Consider the following 15,681-nt stretch of genomic DNA (forward strand, 5'->3'; position numbering starts at 1 on the left):
CTTAGTTGTCTTGTTTTCTGTACTGAAACAGTACAATTTCTTTGGTGAAAATCCAATAGTTACAAGCTTCTCTCCCAATCACTTACTAAAGAATAGTTTAAGTAAAACAAAGCTTTCTGCTGAAATTAAACATCATCTCCAAATTCAAAACTGGAAATGTCCAGCAATATTCTCTGGTATATTTTGGTGGCTGGTTGAAGAGGGCCCACTGAACTGAGTTGGCCTAATCCCAAACTACAAGTGACATTTTATTTATGAACTTTGTATATATTTTACGGTCTAATGACTTGTTTCTCTATTCAAGTAGCCTCCTTGAAGCCATTTCAAACTCAACCATATAGGTGGATCAGCAGTCACATTTAAACATAGAAACCCTACAGCACAACACAGGCCCTTCAGCCCACAAAGCTGTCTGAGCATGGCCCAACCTTAAAAATTACTAGGCTTACCTATAGCCCTCTACTTTACTAAGCTCCATGTACCTATCTAAAAGTCTCTTAGAAGATCCTATCGTATCCACCTCCACCACCGTTGCCGGCAGCCCATTTCACGCACTCACCACGCTCTTAGTAAAAAAAAACTTATCCCTGACATCTCCTCTGTACCTACTCCCCAGCACCTTAGACCTGTGTCCCCTTGTGGAAACCATTTCAGCACTGGGAAAAAGCCTCTGACAATCCAGATGATCAATGCCTCTCATCATCGTATACACCTCTATCAGGTCACCTCTCATTCTCCGTCGCTCCAAGGAGAAAAGGCCGAGTTCACTCAATCTATTCTCATAAGGCATGCTCCCGACTCCAGGCAACATTCTTGTAAATCTCCATTTGCACCCTTTTTTATGGCTTCTACATCCTTCCTGTAGTGAGGTGACCAGAACTAAGTACAGTACTCCAGGTGGGGTCTGACCAGGGTCTGATATAGCTGCAACGTTACCTCTTGGCTCCTGCATTCAATTCCATGATTGATGAAGGCCAATACACCATACGCCTTCTTAACCACAGAGTCAACCTGCACAGCTGCTTTGAGCATCCTAAGGACTCGGACCCCAAGATCCCTCTGATCCTCCATGCCATCCACAACACCTCCAATCTTTGTCATCAGCAAGCTTACTAACCCATCCCTCCACTTCCTCATCCAGGTCATTTATAAAAATTTTTTAAAAATCACAAAGAGTAAGGGTCCCAGAACAGATCCATGAGGCACCCCACTGGTGACCGACCTCTATGCAGAATATGACCCGTCTACAACCACTCTTTGCCTACTGTGGGCAAGCTAGTTCTGGATCCACAAAGCAATTCCCCTTGGATCCCATGCCTCCTTACTTTCTGAATAAGCCTTGCATGGGGTACCTTATCAAATGCCTTGCTGAAATCCATATACACTACATCGACTGCTCTTCCTTCAATGTGTTTAGCCACATCCTCAAAAAATTCAATCAGGTTCGTAGGCATGACCTGCCCTTGACAAAGCCATGCTGACTACTCCTAATCATATTATACCTTTCCAAATGTTCATAATTCCTGCCTCTCAAAATCTTCCCTATCAACTTACCAACCACTGAGGTAAGACTCACTGATCTATAATTTCCAGGGCTATCTCTACTCCCTTTCTTGAATAAAGGAACAACATCCACAACCCTCCAATCCTCCGGAACCTCTCCCCTCTTTGATGATGCAAAGACTATCGCCAGAGGCTCAGTAATCTCCTCCCTTGCCTCCCACAGTCGCCTGGGGTACTTCTCATCCGGTTCCATCGACTTACCGAACTTGAGCTCCAGTATATCCTCTTTAACATCTACATGCTCAAGCGTTTCAGTCTGCTGAAAGTCATCACTACAATCACCAAGATCCTTTTCCATAGTAAAAGTATTCATTAAGTACCTCTGCTATTTCCTCCAGTTCTATACGCACTTTCCCACTGTCACACTTGGTAGGTCCTATTCTTTCACATCTTTTCATTCCTTCTTGACTAGACTTATTATAGCCTTTGTACACCACAGTTCCTGTACCCTACCATAACTTCCTGTCAAATTGGAACGTACCTATACAGAACTCCACACAAATATCCCCTGTATATTTGCCACATTTCTTCTGTACTTTTCCTTGAGAAAATGTGTTTCCAATTTAAGGCTCCAATCTCCTGCCTGATAGCCTCATAATTCCCTTTACTCCAATTAAGCACTTCTTTAACTCGTCTGTTCCTAACTCTCTCCAATGCTAAGGCAAAGGAGATAGAATTATGATCACCATCTCAAAAATGCTCTCCAACTGAGAGATCTGACACCTGACCAGGTTCATTTCCCAATATCAGATCAAATACAGCCTCTCCTCTTGTAGGCTTATCTACATATTGTGCCAAGAAACCTTCCTGAACACACCTAACAAACTCCACCCCCTCTAAACCCCTTGCTCTAGGCAGATGCCAATTGATATTTGGGAAATTAAAATCTCCCATCACGACAACTCTGTTATTATTACACCTTTCCAGGATCTGTTTCCTTATCTGCTCCTCGGTATCCCTGTTACTATTGGGCTGTCTATAAAAAACACCCAGTAAAGTTATTGACCCATTCCTGTTCTCCACCCACAAAAACGCCGTAGACAATCCCTCCATAGCGTCCACCTTTTCTGCAGCCGTGACACTATCTCTGATCAACAGTGTCACGCCCCTACCTCTTTTGCCTCCCTCCCTGTCCTTTCTGAAACATCTAAAGTCTGGCACTTGAAGTAACCATTCCTGCCCCTGAGCCATCCAAGTCTCTGTAATGGCCACCACATCACAGCTCCAAGTACTGATCCACACTCTAAGCTCATCTGCTTTGTTCACAACACTCCTTGCGTTAAAATAGACGCATCTCAAATCTTCGGTCTGAGCACATCTCTACCTGCTTATCTTCCCTCTTGCACTGTCTACAAGCTTTCTCTAATTGTGAGCCAACCTCTTCTTACCCAGTCTCTTCATTTAGGCTAGGCTGTGCAAGGAGAGCAAATCACCTTCCCAGAAGATATCAGTGAACCAAATCTTGTTTTGTTGTTATTAAGTCAACTATTTTTGTGGACTTCATTACTTAATTTTGTTTGAATACCAAATTAGTGACAGACTGCAAATTGTTGGTTGTGATTTGAATTTCAGGATCTAGACGGTTTGTCACTTAGCAGCCACTATACCACAACTTTTTCACATTTACACCATTTATACATCTGAATGAAAAATGAAAAAAACATGAAAGATGGTACCTTGTCAATTTTTTCCAATATTTCTACAGTGGAAGGCTTCGCCTGAATTAAAGATAAAAAGAAATGTAAAAAATACAAAAGTACATGTTTATATAATAGTTTTCACAAGATAAATATTCTAATTCAACACTATAAAAGTTTATGTTTCTTTTACACTGGTTGGGACCACTCACCAGCAGGCTTGGGTATAATAGCAAATCACCCAATGATTAAGATACAATCATTTTGTGATGGAATAGAATAAAAAATACATAGAAGTATTATTAATACATAATGATAATACAAACTTTATAAAGCTAATAGTAGGTGACACAAGTGAAAAGTTTATATGAAAAGTTTGTTTCCATGGTAACAAGTTGACAACTAAAAAACAGCAAGTATTACTTATGAATGTTAATTCTTGATGTCAGACCTAGATTTCACTTTGATTAACACTATGTTTATCACTCACAAGGACAGAAATGGGAAAAATGAACATAGATGGCACAATAAAAGCTCTTAAGTGAAAAGCTTGTAAAACTAAAACCCAAGATGGAGCTGCCATCAAAATGACTGATGTGTTTCCCTGAGAACACCTGCATGGATTTATTTTGTATTTAGAATGTTAAAGAAAGACTGACAATTCAGCATTCAGTTATTCAGAAATCCTTACAATTCCATAAGACTATTTGACACAAGATCTGAATTAGCACATTCGGCCCACTGACTCTGATCCACCATTCCTTCATGGCTGATTTATTATCCCTTTCAAACCCACTCTCATGCCTTCTCCCCATCATCTTTGATGTCCTTACTAATTAGAACTTATCAACCTCTGCTTTAAATATACGCAATGACTTAATCTCCACAGTCGTCTGTAGCAATGAATTCCACAGATGCCCATTTGTCTAGAATGTGACCCAAGAGTTCAGAATACAACAGAAGCATGCAGCCAGAGTCAGGGATTTACAGTGTGACCGCGACAGTGGTCCAGACCACAGGCCAGTCTTGGAACTGGAGCTTAGCATCTGGAAAGCAGGTAGGTTTGCAGCCTGAGTATGAGCGTGCTTGTACATTTTCCTGCTCCTCAAACTCACTGTGCACCAGAAAATGTATGATGTAACACAAGAAAGGAAGATTCTGGGTATTATTAGCAGTAAATCAAATAGTGTGGAAAACCAGAAAGTTAGGCAACAAATTTCAAGTGCTGGATTTTTTTTACTGTCATACAGTTAAAATAATGCCATTCTGCCACATTTGTCAATGCCAACCAGAGGACCTTCCCCACTAGTCCCAGGTGCCCACATTTGGTCCATAAACCTCTCAGCCCCTTTCCTCTATGGAACTGTCCAAATGCCTTTAAAGAATTGTAATTGTACCTGCCTCAACCACTTCCTCTAGTGGTTCATTCCAGGTAATCTCTACCCCTTGTAAGGAAGTTACCTCTATTGAATTCCTTTAAAAGCCTTCCCCTCTTAGTGTGGTGAGGTGGGGGGCAATTACAAGAGGTTTGAGAAATCAATGTTCATGCCATCAGGTTGGAGGCTACCTAGAGAGAATACAAGCTATTGCTCCTCCAACCCAAGTGGGGCCTCATCACAGCAGTAGCGGCAGCCATGAACTGATGTGTCGGAATGGGAATGGGAAGCTAAGAATTGAAATGGGTGGCCACTGACAGATCTCACTTTTTCTGTCAGATGGAGCATAGGTGCTCAGCGAAGCAGTCTTGCAGATCTCACTGATATACGGAAGGCCACACTGGGAGCAACAGAAAGCCTGCAGTATTTCGTGTGTTACTTGGATAGCCAGCATCTGCAGATTTTCTCGTGTTTGTACAGAATATATTTATATGGAGATCCTCCACAAGAAAGCAGCAACTATCAAAGACCCCTACCATCCAAGCCATGCTCCCTTCTCACTACTACCATCAGGCAGGAGGTGCAGAAGCCTTAAATCCCACATCACATGGTTCAGGAATAGTTATTACCCTAGAACCACTGAATTCTTGAAATGGTGTGGATAACTTTATTCAACACTATTCTGAGCCAGTTCTAAAACCTACAGACTCACTTTCAAGGACTCTTCACAATTTATGTTCTTAGCATTATTTTTATTTATAGTCTGTCTTCTTTTTTTGCACATTGGTTATTTGTCAGTCATTAGTTATTTTTTTTCATAGATTCTATTATATTTTATTTTTCCAGTAAATGCCTGCTGGAAAAAGAATATCAAGGTAGTATTTGTACTTTAGTAATAAATTTCCTTTGAACCAGCATGGATCAAGAGCTTCAAAGGGGATGACAGGTGAAGTGAGCAGGCAACAACTTGGCCGACTGACTATAAGGTAGAAACATTGTAAGGTTATACACTGGGGGGAAAACTCAGCATTTTTGTTTAAATACTGAGTAACTGGGCATGGCTGAAGTGAAAAGGGCTTCTTTCTACACATCAACAGTGGTTACTATTAAAGGTGCAATGAGATAGAAAAGTAAATAGTTGGCTTTTATTGCAAGATTTTAGTACAGGTTAAGGATTTCTTACAACAAGAAGGCATCAGGTCTAGATGGTGTACCTGGTACAGCAGTGGAAACTTGTGCCAAGCAACAGGTGGGAGTGTTCAAGGACATTACTTAATCTCTCATTAGCCTAGTCAGAGGTTCTCATCTGTTTCAATAAGGACGAAAATCATATCAGTGCTGAAGAAGAGCAGGGAGAGCTGACACAATGACTTTCGCCCAGTTGCACTCACATCTACTGTGATGAAGTATTTTGAGAGGTTGCCAAAATAAACCCCTGCCTAAACAAGGAAGCAAAACCTGCTGCAATCTGCCTATCACCACAGTATGTATACAGCAGATATAATCTCACTGGCTCTCCACTTTGCCTAAATCATTGGATAATAGCAATACCTATGTCATGCTGTTGTTTATTAATTAGAATCAGTGTTCAACGCAATCATACCCTCAGTACTAATCAACAAACTAAAGCCTGAGCCTTTGCACCTCCTCCTACAACAGACTTGCTTTTTGGGAGACCCACAGTCAGTGCAGATCAGAAATAACATCTCCTTCTCACTGACAATCAATACCCACACCTCCAGGATGTGTGCTTAGCTCCCAATCTCTCTACATCCATGACTGCATGGCTAAGCACAGCTCAAACGTCATCTATAAATTTGCCGATGACAACCATTGTTGGCAGAATTTCAGATGGTGACGAGGAGACATACCTGTGTGAGATAGATCATCTGATTTAGTGGGGTCATAATGTTGCATTCAGAGTTATTAGGATCAAGGAATCGATGGTGGATTTCAGAAAGGGAAAGTCAAGGGAGAACACACACTGAGAGTGGAAAGGGTGAGCTGTTTCAACTTCCTGGGTGTCAACATCTCTGAAGGTCTAACCTGGAACCAAAAATTTCAAACAAAGCAAGACAGCAGCTATATTTCATTAGGAAGTTGAGGAGACTTGGTACGTCAAAGACGCGTGAATTTCTACAGATGTACGGTTGAGAACTTTCCAACTAGTTACATCACCATCTGGTATGGAGGTTCCACTGCAAAGGATCGGAAAGAGCTGCAGAAAATTGTAAACTCAGCCAGCTTCATCATAGGCACTAGACTCCCTAGCACTGAAGACACCTTCAAAAGACAATGCTTCAAAAAGTCGGTATCCATCGTTAAGGACCATCATCCAGGACATGCCCCCTTCTAATTGCTACCATCAAGGTGGTGGAACAAGAATCTGAAGACATATTCAACGCTTCAGGAACAGCTTCCTTCACTCTGCCATCAGATTTCTGAATGGCAATGAATGGTACACAACCTCACTTTTTTCCTTATTTTTGTTCTCTTCTCCCAGGCTGAGAGACTTTTATCACATAGTAAAAGTCTACTACTACCTAGTACATATTATTTATGACAGCCCCAGTTGCATTACATTGTTGTATATTTAACTATATTTTGTATATATATTTTATGTCAACTTGTACATCTACAGAATTTAATTATGTCAATATTATTGTGTTATTATTTTATGTGTGTTGGCGCATGGCTAAGTGGTAAAGGCGTTCGTCTAGTTATCTGAAGGTCGCTAGTTCGAGCCTTGGCTGAGGTTGCGTGTGTGCCCTTGAGCAAGGCACTTAACCACACATTGCTCTGCGACAACATCGGTGCCAAGCTGTATGGTTCCTAATGCCCTTCCCTTGGACAACATTGGTGGCGTGGAGAGGGGAGACTTGCAGCTTGGGCAACTGCTGGTCTTCCATTTAAAAAAAAACCTTGCCCAAGGTTGCACCCTGAAAACTTTCCAAGGTGCAAATCCATGGTCTATCGAGACTAACGGAGGCCTACTACTATTATTTTATGTGCTTTATGTGATGTATTTATTCATTTTGCGCCTTGGTCCCAGAAGAACATTATTTCATTTAGCTATACACCCGTGTACAGTTGAATGACAATAAACTATGTTGAGAGTTTGGAGTCAATCTGGAACTAAGGAGAGACCATTCAACTCCGAGAAGAGGAGATAACGATTCACTTAAAAGAATAGTGAACCTTTAAATTTTCTACTTCTGCAGGCTCTAGAGATTCATTCACTGATTTTTTTTAAAAAAAAAGATAAGTAGAACTGAGTCAAAGATCAATCATGATTTTGTTGAATGGCATAACAAGCCTGACGGCCTGGGTAATCTGCTCCTCCTTTTACTTGTGTTTTCATCTCATATTCATATGCCATCCCAACACAGTAAAAATGCCCTATGGTGCAGCAGCAGAACTTTATCATACAAAATTTGATACCCAGAAAGGTATTAGAGAAAGCTTTAAAGACAGGCAGAAGTAACAGTAGCAGTCCCTTGAACCAGCTCCTATATTCCATATCATATCTGGTTCTTAATGTTATCCAATTCCTGTGCAATCACTTGATTTCTTGCCACCTCAGCTTCGAATTTACTCAATAAAAACATCCACATCCCTCTTGGAAACAGAAATTCTTCAAAAAAAGATTCATAACCAAGCATGAAGAATGACTGATACTATATATTGAATCTGTGGCCTACTTGTCCCATTAAATCCTCCATTGCTCTGCCCCACTCCCTAACTTTTGAATTTCAGCTGGAAAAAAGTAGTCCTTCAACATCTACCCTTCACAACTTTTGAAATAGTTTATATCTGAACAAAACAACATCCAAGTCTGATGAGTTTAAACTCAGTCTGCTTCAGTATTATGGTTAGCTCAATTGCTTTACAGCACCAGTGCTTTTGGCATAAAGCCACAAAAGAATTCGGAAGTGATGAGAATTTTAAATAAAGATTACTTCACATGGTAGATAAAGTGAATGGGTGAACAATACAAAGTGCAAGTTAGGGTAACATCAGCAGGGCCTTGTCTAAACCAAGTTTACAAGGTGAAGAACAAGGCAGACTGGAGAGGGAGAATGGAAATCAATCAACAGTAAGCAAGGATATGAATGAGACTTTCAAAATGGTCAGTGTTGCAAAGGCCAGGGAAAATATCAATCACCAAAATTGTAACAACATATTTAAGATTTCTTGGGCAATTAAATTTAAACACTAGAAATGTATGCTTAACAATAATGACACCAATATAAATAGAGATACAGAAAGAGAAAAAATAAAAATATTTAACAAATGTGTCGGTCAATTTCAGCTAGACACGCTGAAGTCAAGTATGAACTGAGAATTTAGCAAGGGCAAGATGATGTAGGAGAAAAGCACAGGGTCGTCTTTGTGACTAGACAGTGGACGTGTTCAGGATGAGTCAACCAATCTACACCTGGTTTCTCCTATGAAGAGGAGACCACATTGCAAGCAACAAATGTAGTATGCTAAACTGGAAGTGCATGCAAATTGCTCAGACCTCAGCAAAAAGTGTTGTAGCCCTTCATAGCAAGAACAAAAAAAAGAGAAGGGCAGTTGTTGCATCCCCTGCAATACCTTCCTGTGCAATAGCAAAGGGTGAATGCTGGTAAAGACAGATAAGTAACCAAAGAATCATGGAAAGAAGGCAGAAAATGGGAGGGGCAGGCAAGATACTGTATATATAACAATGTCACAGAAGTGAAAAAAGTGAAAAGCCCTCTGCAAGAGACTGCACACACCAAATGAATGCATTGCATTAATTTGTAACTGACAATAATATTTCTATGATAGTAGCAAATCAATTAACTCAAAGCTTGAAATTTCTAAAGCAAAAACACTTTTAGATGTACTAGAGAAATGAAATCTATTTTTTTTAATATAAAGAGAGATATGACAAAAGCTAACTGCTCTTGACCTTCCAGGATCTGGAAATGCAGAAAATATTCTAGCAAAGGCTATTTTGGAGAACTTTTGGGTAGGAAATTTGTGGCCATAATCAGGTTTCTTTACCTGCAATGGGCCTGATGCAATGACACTTCACAACAATGTTGTGAAGCTTCATGAATGTTGAAAGGCTGCACTGGTAGTTATTTTTTCCATCTATATATTACTAATGCTGCTGCTAGTAGGTCTGTATAGCACGAGGAACTGTGATGGATTGTTTGCTAAAATATTTTTTTTGAAATACAGCTGTACTAAGCTGCTGTTTGAATGGTCTTCTAATTTAGACACTGGTCATTAAATCCTTCTTCAAGGACGGCTTTGCAGGATTGATAATAGCAGTCTTTTCAAATCCAGTGTAGACATTGATGATTTCCAAATGTATGCAATTCTGTTTTAATGTAATGTATTTGATTCAATTTAGTTGATTGTTCAGCTATTTCAGTGCTGCTATCATACATATGCAAGTCTATTATATTCCAGTTGCATCAAGCCAATATGCAGATATGTTCAGATTCCAGATCTGCAAAAACTGCTGGAAGCTACAAACAAGCCATCATGAAGTTTCAGCCATTTAACCTTCAGTCAAGCTACACTTAAGAACAAAAAAAAATAACAATCACTGCTACAACTTCAATAAACTGTGCAAGGAAGTATTGACCTTTAATGAATTAGCTTCTACATGTAAACTTAAGAGGCTCCTCCCTCCAGTAGACAAGTTTAATTTGATCTCTACCTCAGATAGCTTGCAAAAGTTACCCTAGATCCGGTATTAAAAAGTATTTCTTCAGGCAATCAATCTCTTGTACAAAACTTCAGTCTTTTTAAGATTCCTGACCTATTTTAACTCCATAGGAGCTTTTTTTTTCTTAAAATGCTGAATTGTGGGTCAAATCTTTCTTCCTAAAATAAAATTAATATGTTTTTCTTTATAGTAAGCTCAAGTTAAAATTACTACCAGAAGGAACACAAGCTCAGCCCATTTTTAATGTTTGGGAACCAACGGGTCCTAGTAATGTCCACAATTGATACCGACACAAATCTGCAAATACGAAGACATGAAGTTCTTTAGCATAAAACTCAATGCCACATCTGTGAATTTTTTTTTGAAGAAAATCTATAACCAAATTCTCAAATACTCAGTGCTTGGCAGCAATACAATTTTAAACTATTCTTCAGATTTTGCTATAATGCTTTAATCAACAAACTCTCAATTCAAGGACACCCTCAATAGAAAATTTACTCATAAGTTCAGAGAAGACTTGGGTGTTCCGTGCTACAGTAATGCACTGACAGAGAAGCTATTGACATTTCCTCATAGGCCAGTTCCCCAATGGCTGGGAGTTTGTTCTTGTCTCATCTTCTCTCTTGTTGAGGTTGTACAAAAGGTTGGTGAGACTTAATTTAGACTTAATTGTGTAGTTCTGGTCACCAACCTACAGGAAAGATATCAGTAAGACTGAAAGAGTGCAGAGAAAATTTACAAGGACGTTGGTAGGACTTTAGCACCTGAGTTACAGGGAAAGGCTGAATAGGTTAAGATTTTATTCTCTGGAATGTAGGAGAATGAGGGGAGATTTGATAGAGGTATACAACATTATGAGGGATATAGCTAGTGTAAATGCAAAGAGGCTTTTCCCACTGAGGTTGGGCGAGACTGGAACTAGAAGCTACAAGTTAATGGCGAAAGGTAAAATATTTAAGGTGAACATGAGAGAGAACTTAATTCTGAATGTGGTGAGAGTGTGGAATGAGCTGCCAGCTGAAGTGCTGGATGTGGGTTCAATTTGAACATTCAAGAGAAGGACATGGATGGAAGAGATATGGAGGGCTATGACCCAAAAGCAGGTTGATGGAACTAGGCTGAATAATAATTTGGCATGGACTAGAAGGGCCAAAGAGCCTTTCTGTGCTGTAATACTCTTTCAGATTTAAAGACTGCACTCTTCCTGAAGCGAATCTCTGTCTGATTAGTATTAGTTTTTGATGCCTGCACATACTTTCACCTGATGCACTTACAGTGTATCCTTTTACCATTCCTGCTGATCAGTGACACTGGACAAACTGGAAGTGTAGGGTATTTCTGGGGAAATGAAAACCTGATGCACACAAACAATGTTTCGGTGAGAATGCTGCCATTAATGTGGCAATCTTCCCACGTGCTACACAGGATATTCTCAAGATATCATTGTACTTTAGTCCTCATCAGACCCTCAATAAGTAGATCAGTCAGATTTTACAATTACATTGTAAATCTGTATCTTGATTTCCTACTGTAAGTCACAGTCACAATGCAGAACACTTATCCAGAGGAAGCATTTGCGCATTGAAACCCATGCTAATCTGATGCTTGCAACTTTGCAAAAGATGACTATCAAAGTGATAATTGTCTCTGAGATTAATGCTCTCCTTAATAATTATTTATGACAGGTCACTAAACAGAAGAACATTTTCAGTGTATGAAATGATGTCAATCTGTTAAGATCAGTGACGTTTGCTTTGGAAAGTCAAGACTTTGTCCAGAGACAAGTGGTTAAAAAGTCTTAATCAGTTCTTTTTTGGATGTCAATTCAAGTAGAGATGTAGTGCATAATGTGTTGATTTCCCCAACTACGTTCTCTACCTTCCTAATACTCATTCTTGCCACCATTATGTACTGTGTCTCTACTTGAATTGACATCCAAAAAATATATAAACCCTAATTTGTAGGTCTACATTCCAACCAATACAGAGGGATAGCTTTAGTTATCCATTGTGAAGAAACCTTAAGGCCTCAAATTTTGTGGGGCACTTGTACTTGGCTTACTCCTTCCACAGACAGACAGAATGCAAGATCATCATCCAATCAATGAAAATCATGTAAAAGTGTTAATTTCTCTCATATCCCCTCTAATATTTTCCTGGATTTAACAGGCAATTGGGAACATATCAGTTGTTCTGCAGGTTGGTCTGAAACTGCATTGAACTTACAAAGGATTCACAAGATTAACTTGAAAGCTAATTTATTTCTACAAACAATTTAAAGAATATTAGTTCCTCCTGACAAGGAAGAGTAATCACTAAGAGATTATTGGCAAGAAGTTTTTCTCCTGTGTGCCATACCTTCTGTACTTCAAAGTACATTTATCAAAATATATATACTATATACAACCTTGATTCTTATTTTAAATTGTAACAATATTGGCTTTAATAAGGCAAGAAATTTTAAATACTAACAATTTACTTGACATTCACTTCCATGCCATAATTTTCACTTTTCAAAATCATTAGATAATTACATTCATTCCCTGGTTTGTTCTAAAACTCACAGATCTTATTTGAACCATAATGTAATTGCTCACTTACCCTCCAACAAGAAAGCATCACACCCATGTCGGTTTACTCAAATTAGCTGCGATTTGGATAATCTGACCAATTTATCAGACAGCACAAATAACTTGAAACCTGTAAAATTACCAAATTCATCTGTCAAGTAAACAACCTAATACAATGCATACACATAGTCTACATATCATTTCAGCTTTAGTCACATTCTGAAAGCTTGTTTTAAAAATGTTTTAATTGAACCTCAGTTAATACAATGCTGTCAAATATAAATAGATAAGTTTCATGATCGTTAGCAAAATTTTCTACCTATATTTTAAGGTTACCCCGTTTTCCCCAGAACAATAAGAAACAGTAATTTATATAGTTCCTTTTGTGAACTTAAAAGTAGCAGAAATTAGTTCAAGCAAATTAAGTGCTTTGAAATATTCTCCAGCATAGCAACAGTACAAGTAATTAAAAAAACACACCGAGCTCAGATGAGCCTCAGTAAAATAAACGATACTACTGTAGCAGTGTTCACTGGGGGATTAAAATCGGGAGAAAACGCCAAAATATTCGCTCCTACCTTAGAATCGCCTGAAGGTTTCATGTATCTTTATAATCTATTTGCCATGAATCTGAAATTAAAAAATAAACTAGGCATTAACAAAAAATGTAACGGTTCAGTGTACTACGTAAACTGATCTTATCAATCTGCAAGCACAAAAAGGGCCTCAAGCATTTTTGCCAGCCACAGACTTAGACAATAAATGCTAATGGAAAGCATCTACAGGCCTGGAGACCCTTGCACTTCACATCAATACTCGGGCCGGTATAAGGCAAAAACAACGCTCACATTCTCCTGCAGTGTCGGTGGCAGCACCAGGCCCTACCCAAAAAGCAGAAACTCTCCGCTCAGGCCTATCTTCCTGCAAACACGCCACTGAGAAAACCGCTAGCCGCCCACTGGCACTTCATAACAATTACCATTCATCCTGCCGAGCCTGCTTAATCAGGCCAAAGCGACCCCTCCACTGCAGCAATTCACTCACCTGGAACTGGAAACTACTTCCTCCACCGCCAAAAGCAGCGCTGCCAGACACACGGCGCGCAACCAGCCGCAGCGTCCTGACCTTTCACCCACACGCTGGGCCACGTGACGCGAGTGGGTTTGGATTAACTGAAAGACACAAAGCGCAGGAGTGAGGGTAAGGCACAGAGGAAAGAAGACAAATTCACTATTAAATACATTTATCGAATGTCTAATGCCAGCTATAAAAGCACTGTAGTTATAAAATCAACTATGATTGTAAATTCTTAATTGCAAAGTAAATAACTACATTTTCAACCTACAATGCTTAATTGAATATTGCTTTGTAATAACAATTTCGCCATTGTTACCTCGATGCCTGAGTTATTGGAAAGTCAAGGATAAATAATTGAAAGTTACCTTAATTCAGATTGGTAGCTCGGTTGTCATGTCGCATTTGTTCAAATTGTTATGTACACAATATTGAAATATTTACTTGAAAGTCTTAATATTTTTAGCAACAATAGATGCAACTCTTTGGACATTTTCAATCGGACAGTTGATTTTAAGATATTGTTAGTGCCAAACGAAACGTTTGCTTAGTTTTAATGTCACAACTTATATATATATTATTTTCTATATTCTTATTATTTGTTCCTAATAACGTTTCTATTTCAATAGATATGAAAATACAAGATTGGATGCTATTCCAGCTATAGCGACGTTATGGATGTTACATTTTGATAGTTAAGTTTCCATAGATGTACTTTCATCACCTAACTCCGGTACTTGTTATTTTATTTTAGACGAGGCAGATTTATTTAATCATTTGCCTTAGATGTATTGCAATTAATGATTCCACTATAAGTATAGGTAGGAATAGTCCCTCATAAGTTGTCGAATTTTAGCGATGCTTGAGAAGAAAGTTTCCTTGTAAAGTTTGAATTTGTCAATAAATGCTTATTTATCAAGTTATTTTCATTGATTATGTTTTTTCTATAATGAGGTAACCTCTTAAATCAAAGGATTTATTTTGACTTTCTTGACTTACTTATACAAGAAAATAACTTAAAACTTATTGGCCTAAACGAAATGTCTTTAATGATCTTGAACTACACAAACGCTCCCGTCTGTTACCTTGTTATGGAAGAGTACATTGTGGAGCATTAGGCTGAGGCAGAAATTGAGGGGAACGCCTAAACAAGAAACAAAACCGGTTGAATTGCATTACTTGTCATTGCGAATGATAGCAACAAGCAGTTCTTGACATTTGGGAAATCTAGTTTACCTTAAACAAAACACTTCGCGAATTAGGAGAGTGTTGTTCTTTATTCTTTATTATTGATAGTAACATAAAATATTTTGTGAAACAAACTGGAAATGTAATTTGAAAGATCGCGGTAGATAAGTCATTCGATGTAATTAAGCGGATAACTACTTGAACCGTCTTAACGAAATTCAAGAACGGAATTCCTTTGGAAACAAAATTGCACTTTGCTTGATAAAGGGGTGTGGCATTTGTTTGTTTCTTTAAATACGGTTACCGTCCAAAGAAAAACATACAGAACAAATACAAAAGAGGAAACCATGACTCTCACGTAGGTGTCACGAAGTAACAAAGGCAACGCATAATCATAGTACCCCGCCCCCACTCAGAAAGGCAACATTTCTTCCGTTATTCAGTATCTGAATTCAGTCAATATCGTTTATAACTTAATCGGCTAAAATTAAAATCAAGCTCACTCAAAACGATGTGACATTCGATGCCCCGTTTTGAAAATCAGTAACGAAGTTTAGAACTAAC

The 15,681-nt window shown here is 38.8% G+C and overlaps 1 protein-coding gene across 2 annotated transcripts in view; it reads right to left on the reverse strand.

The window, feature by feature from the left end:
* The window catches only part of LOC132392609 (endoplasmic reticulum junction formation protein lunapark-B-like), a 104,477-nt gene that overhangs the window by 65,250 nt on the left and 23,546 nt on the right, over positions 1-15,681 (reverse strand). The window contains exons 2-5 of one of the 2 annotated variants that reach the window (XM_059966735.1): positions 13,900-14,027; positions 13,434-13,485; positions 12,887-12,985; positions 3,240-3,281 (exon numbers count right to left, since the gene is read on the reverse strand). In XM_059966735.1, coding sequence (XP_059822718.1) covers positions 3,240-3,281; positions 12,887-12,913 — 69 coding nt within the window. In that variant the 5' untranslated portion in view covers positions 12,914-12,985; positions 13,434-13,485; positions 13,900-14,027. The other variant, XM_059966736.1, reaches the window with a different exon arrangement.

The sequence above is a fragment of the Hypanus sabinus genome, chromosome 4 (genome assembly GCF_030144855.1).
Source record: "Hypanus sabinus isolate sHypSab1 chromosome 4, sHypSab1.hap1, whole genome shotgun sequence".
Taxonomy (NCBI): Eukaryota; Metazoa; Chordata; class Chondrichthyes; order Myliobatiformes; family Dasyatidae; genus Hypanus; species Hypanus sabinus.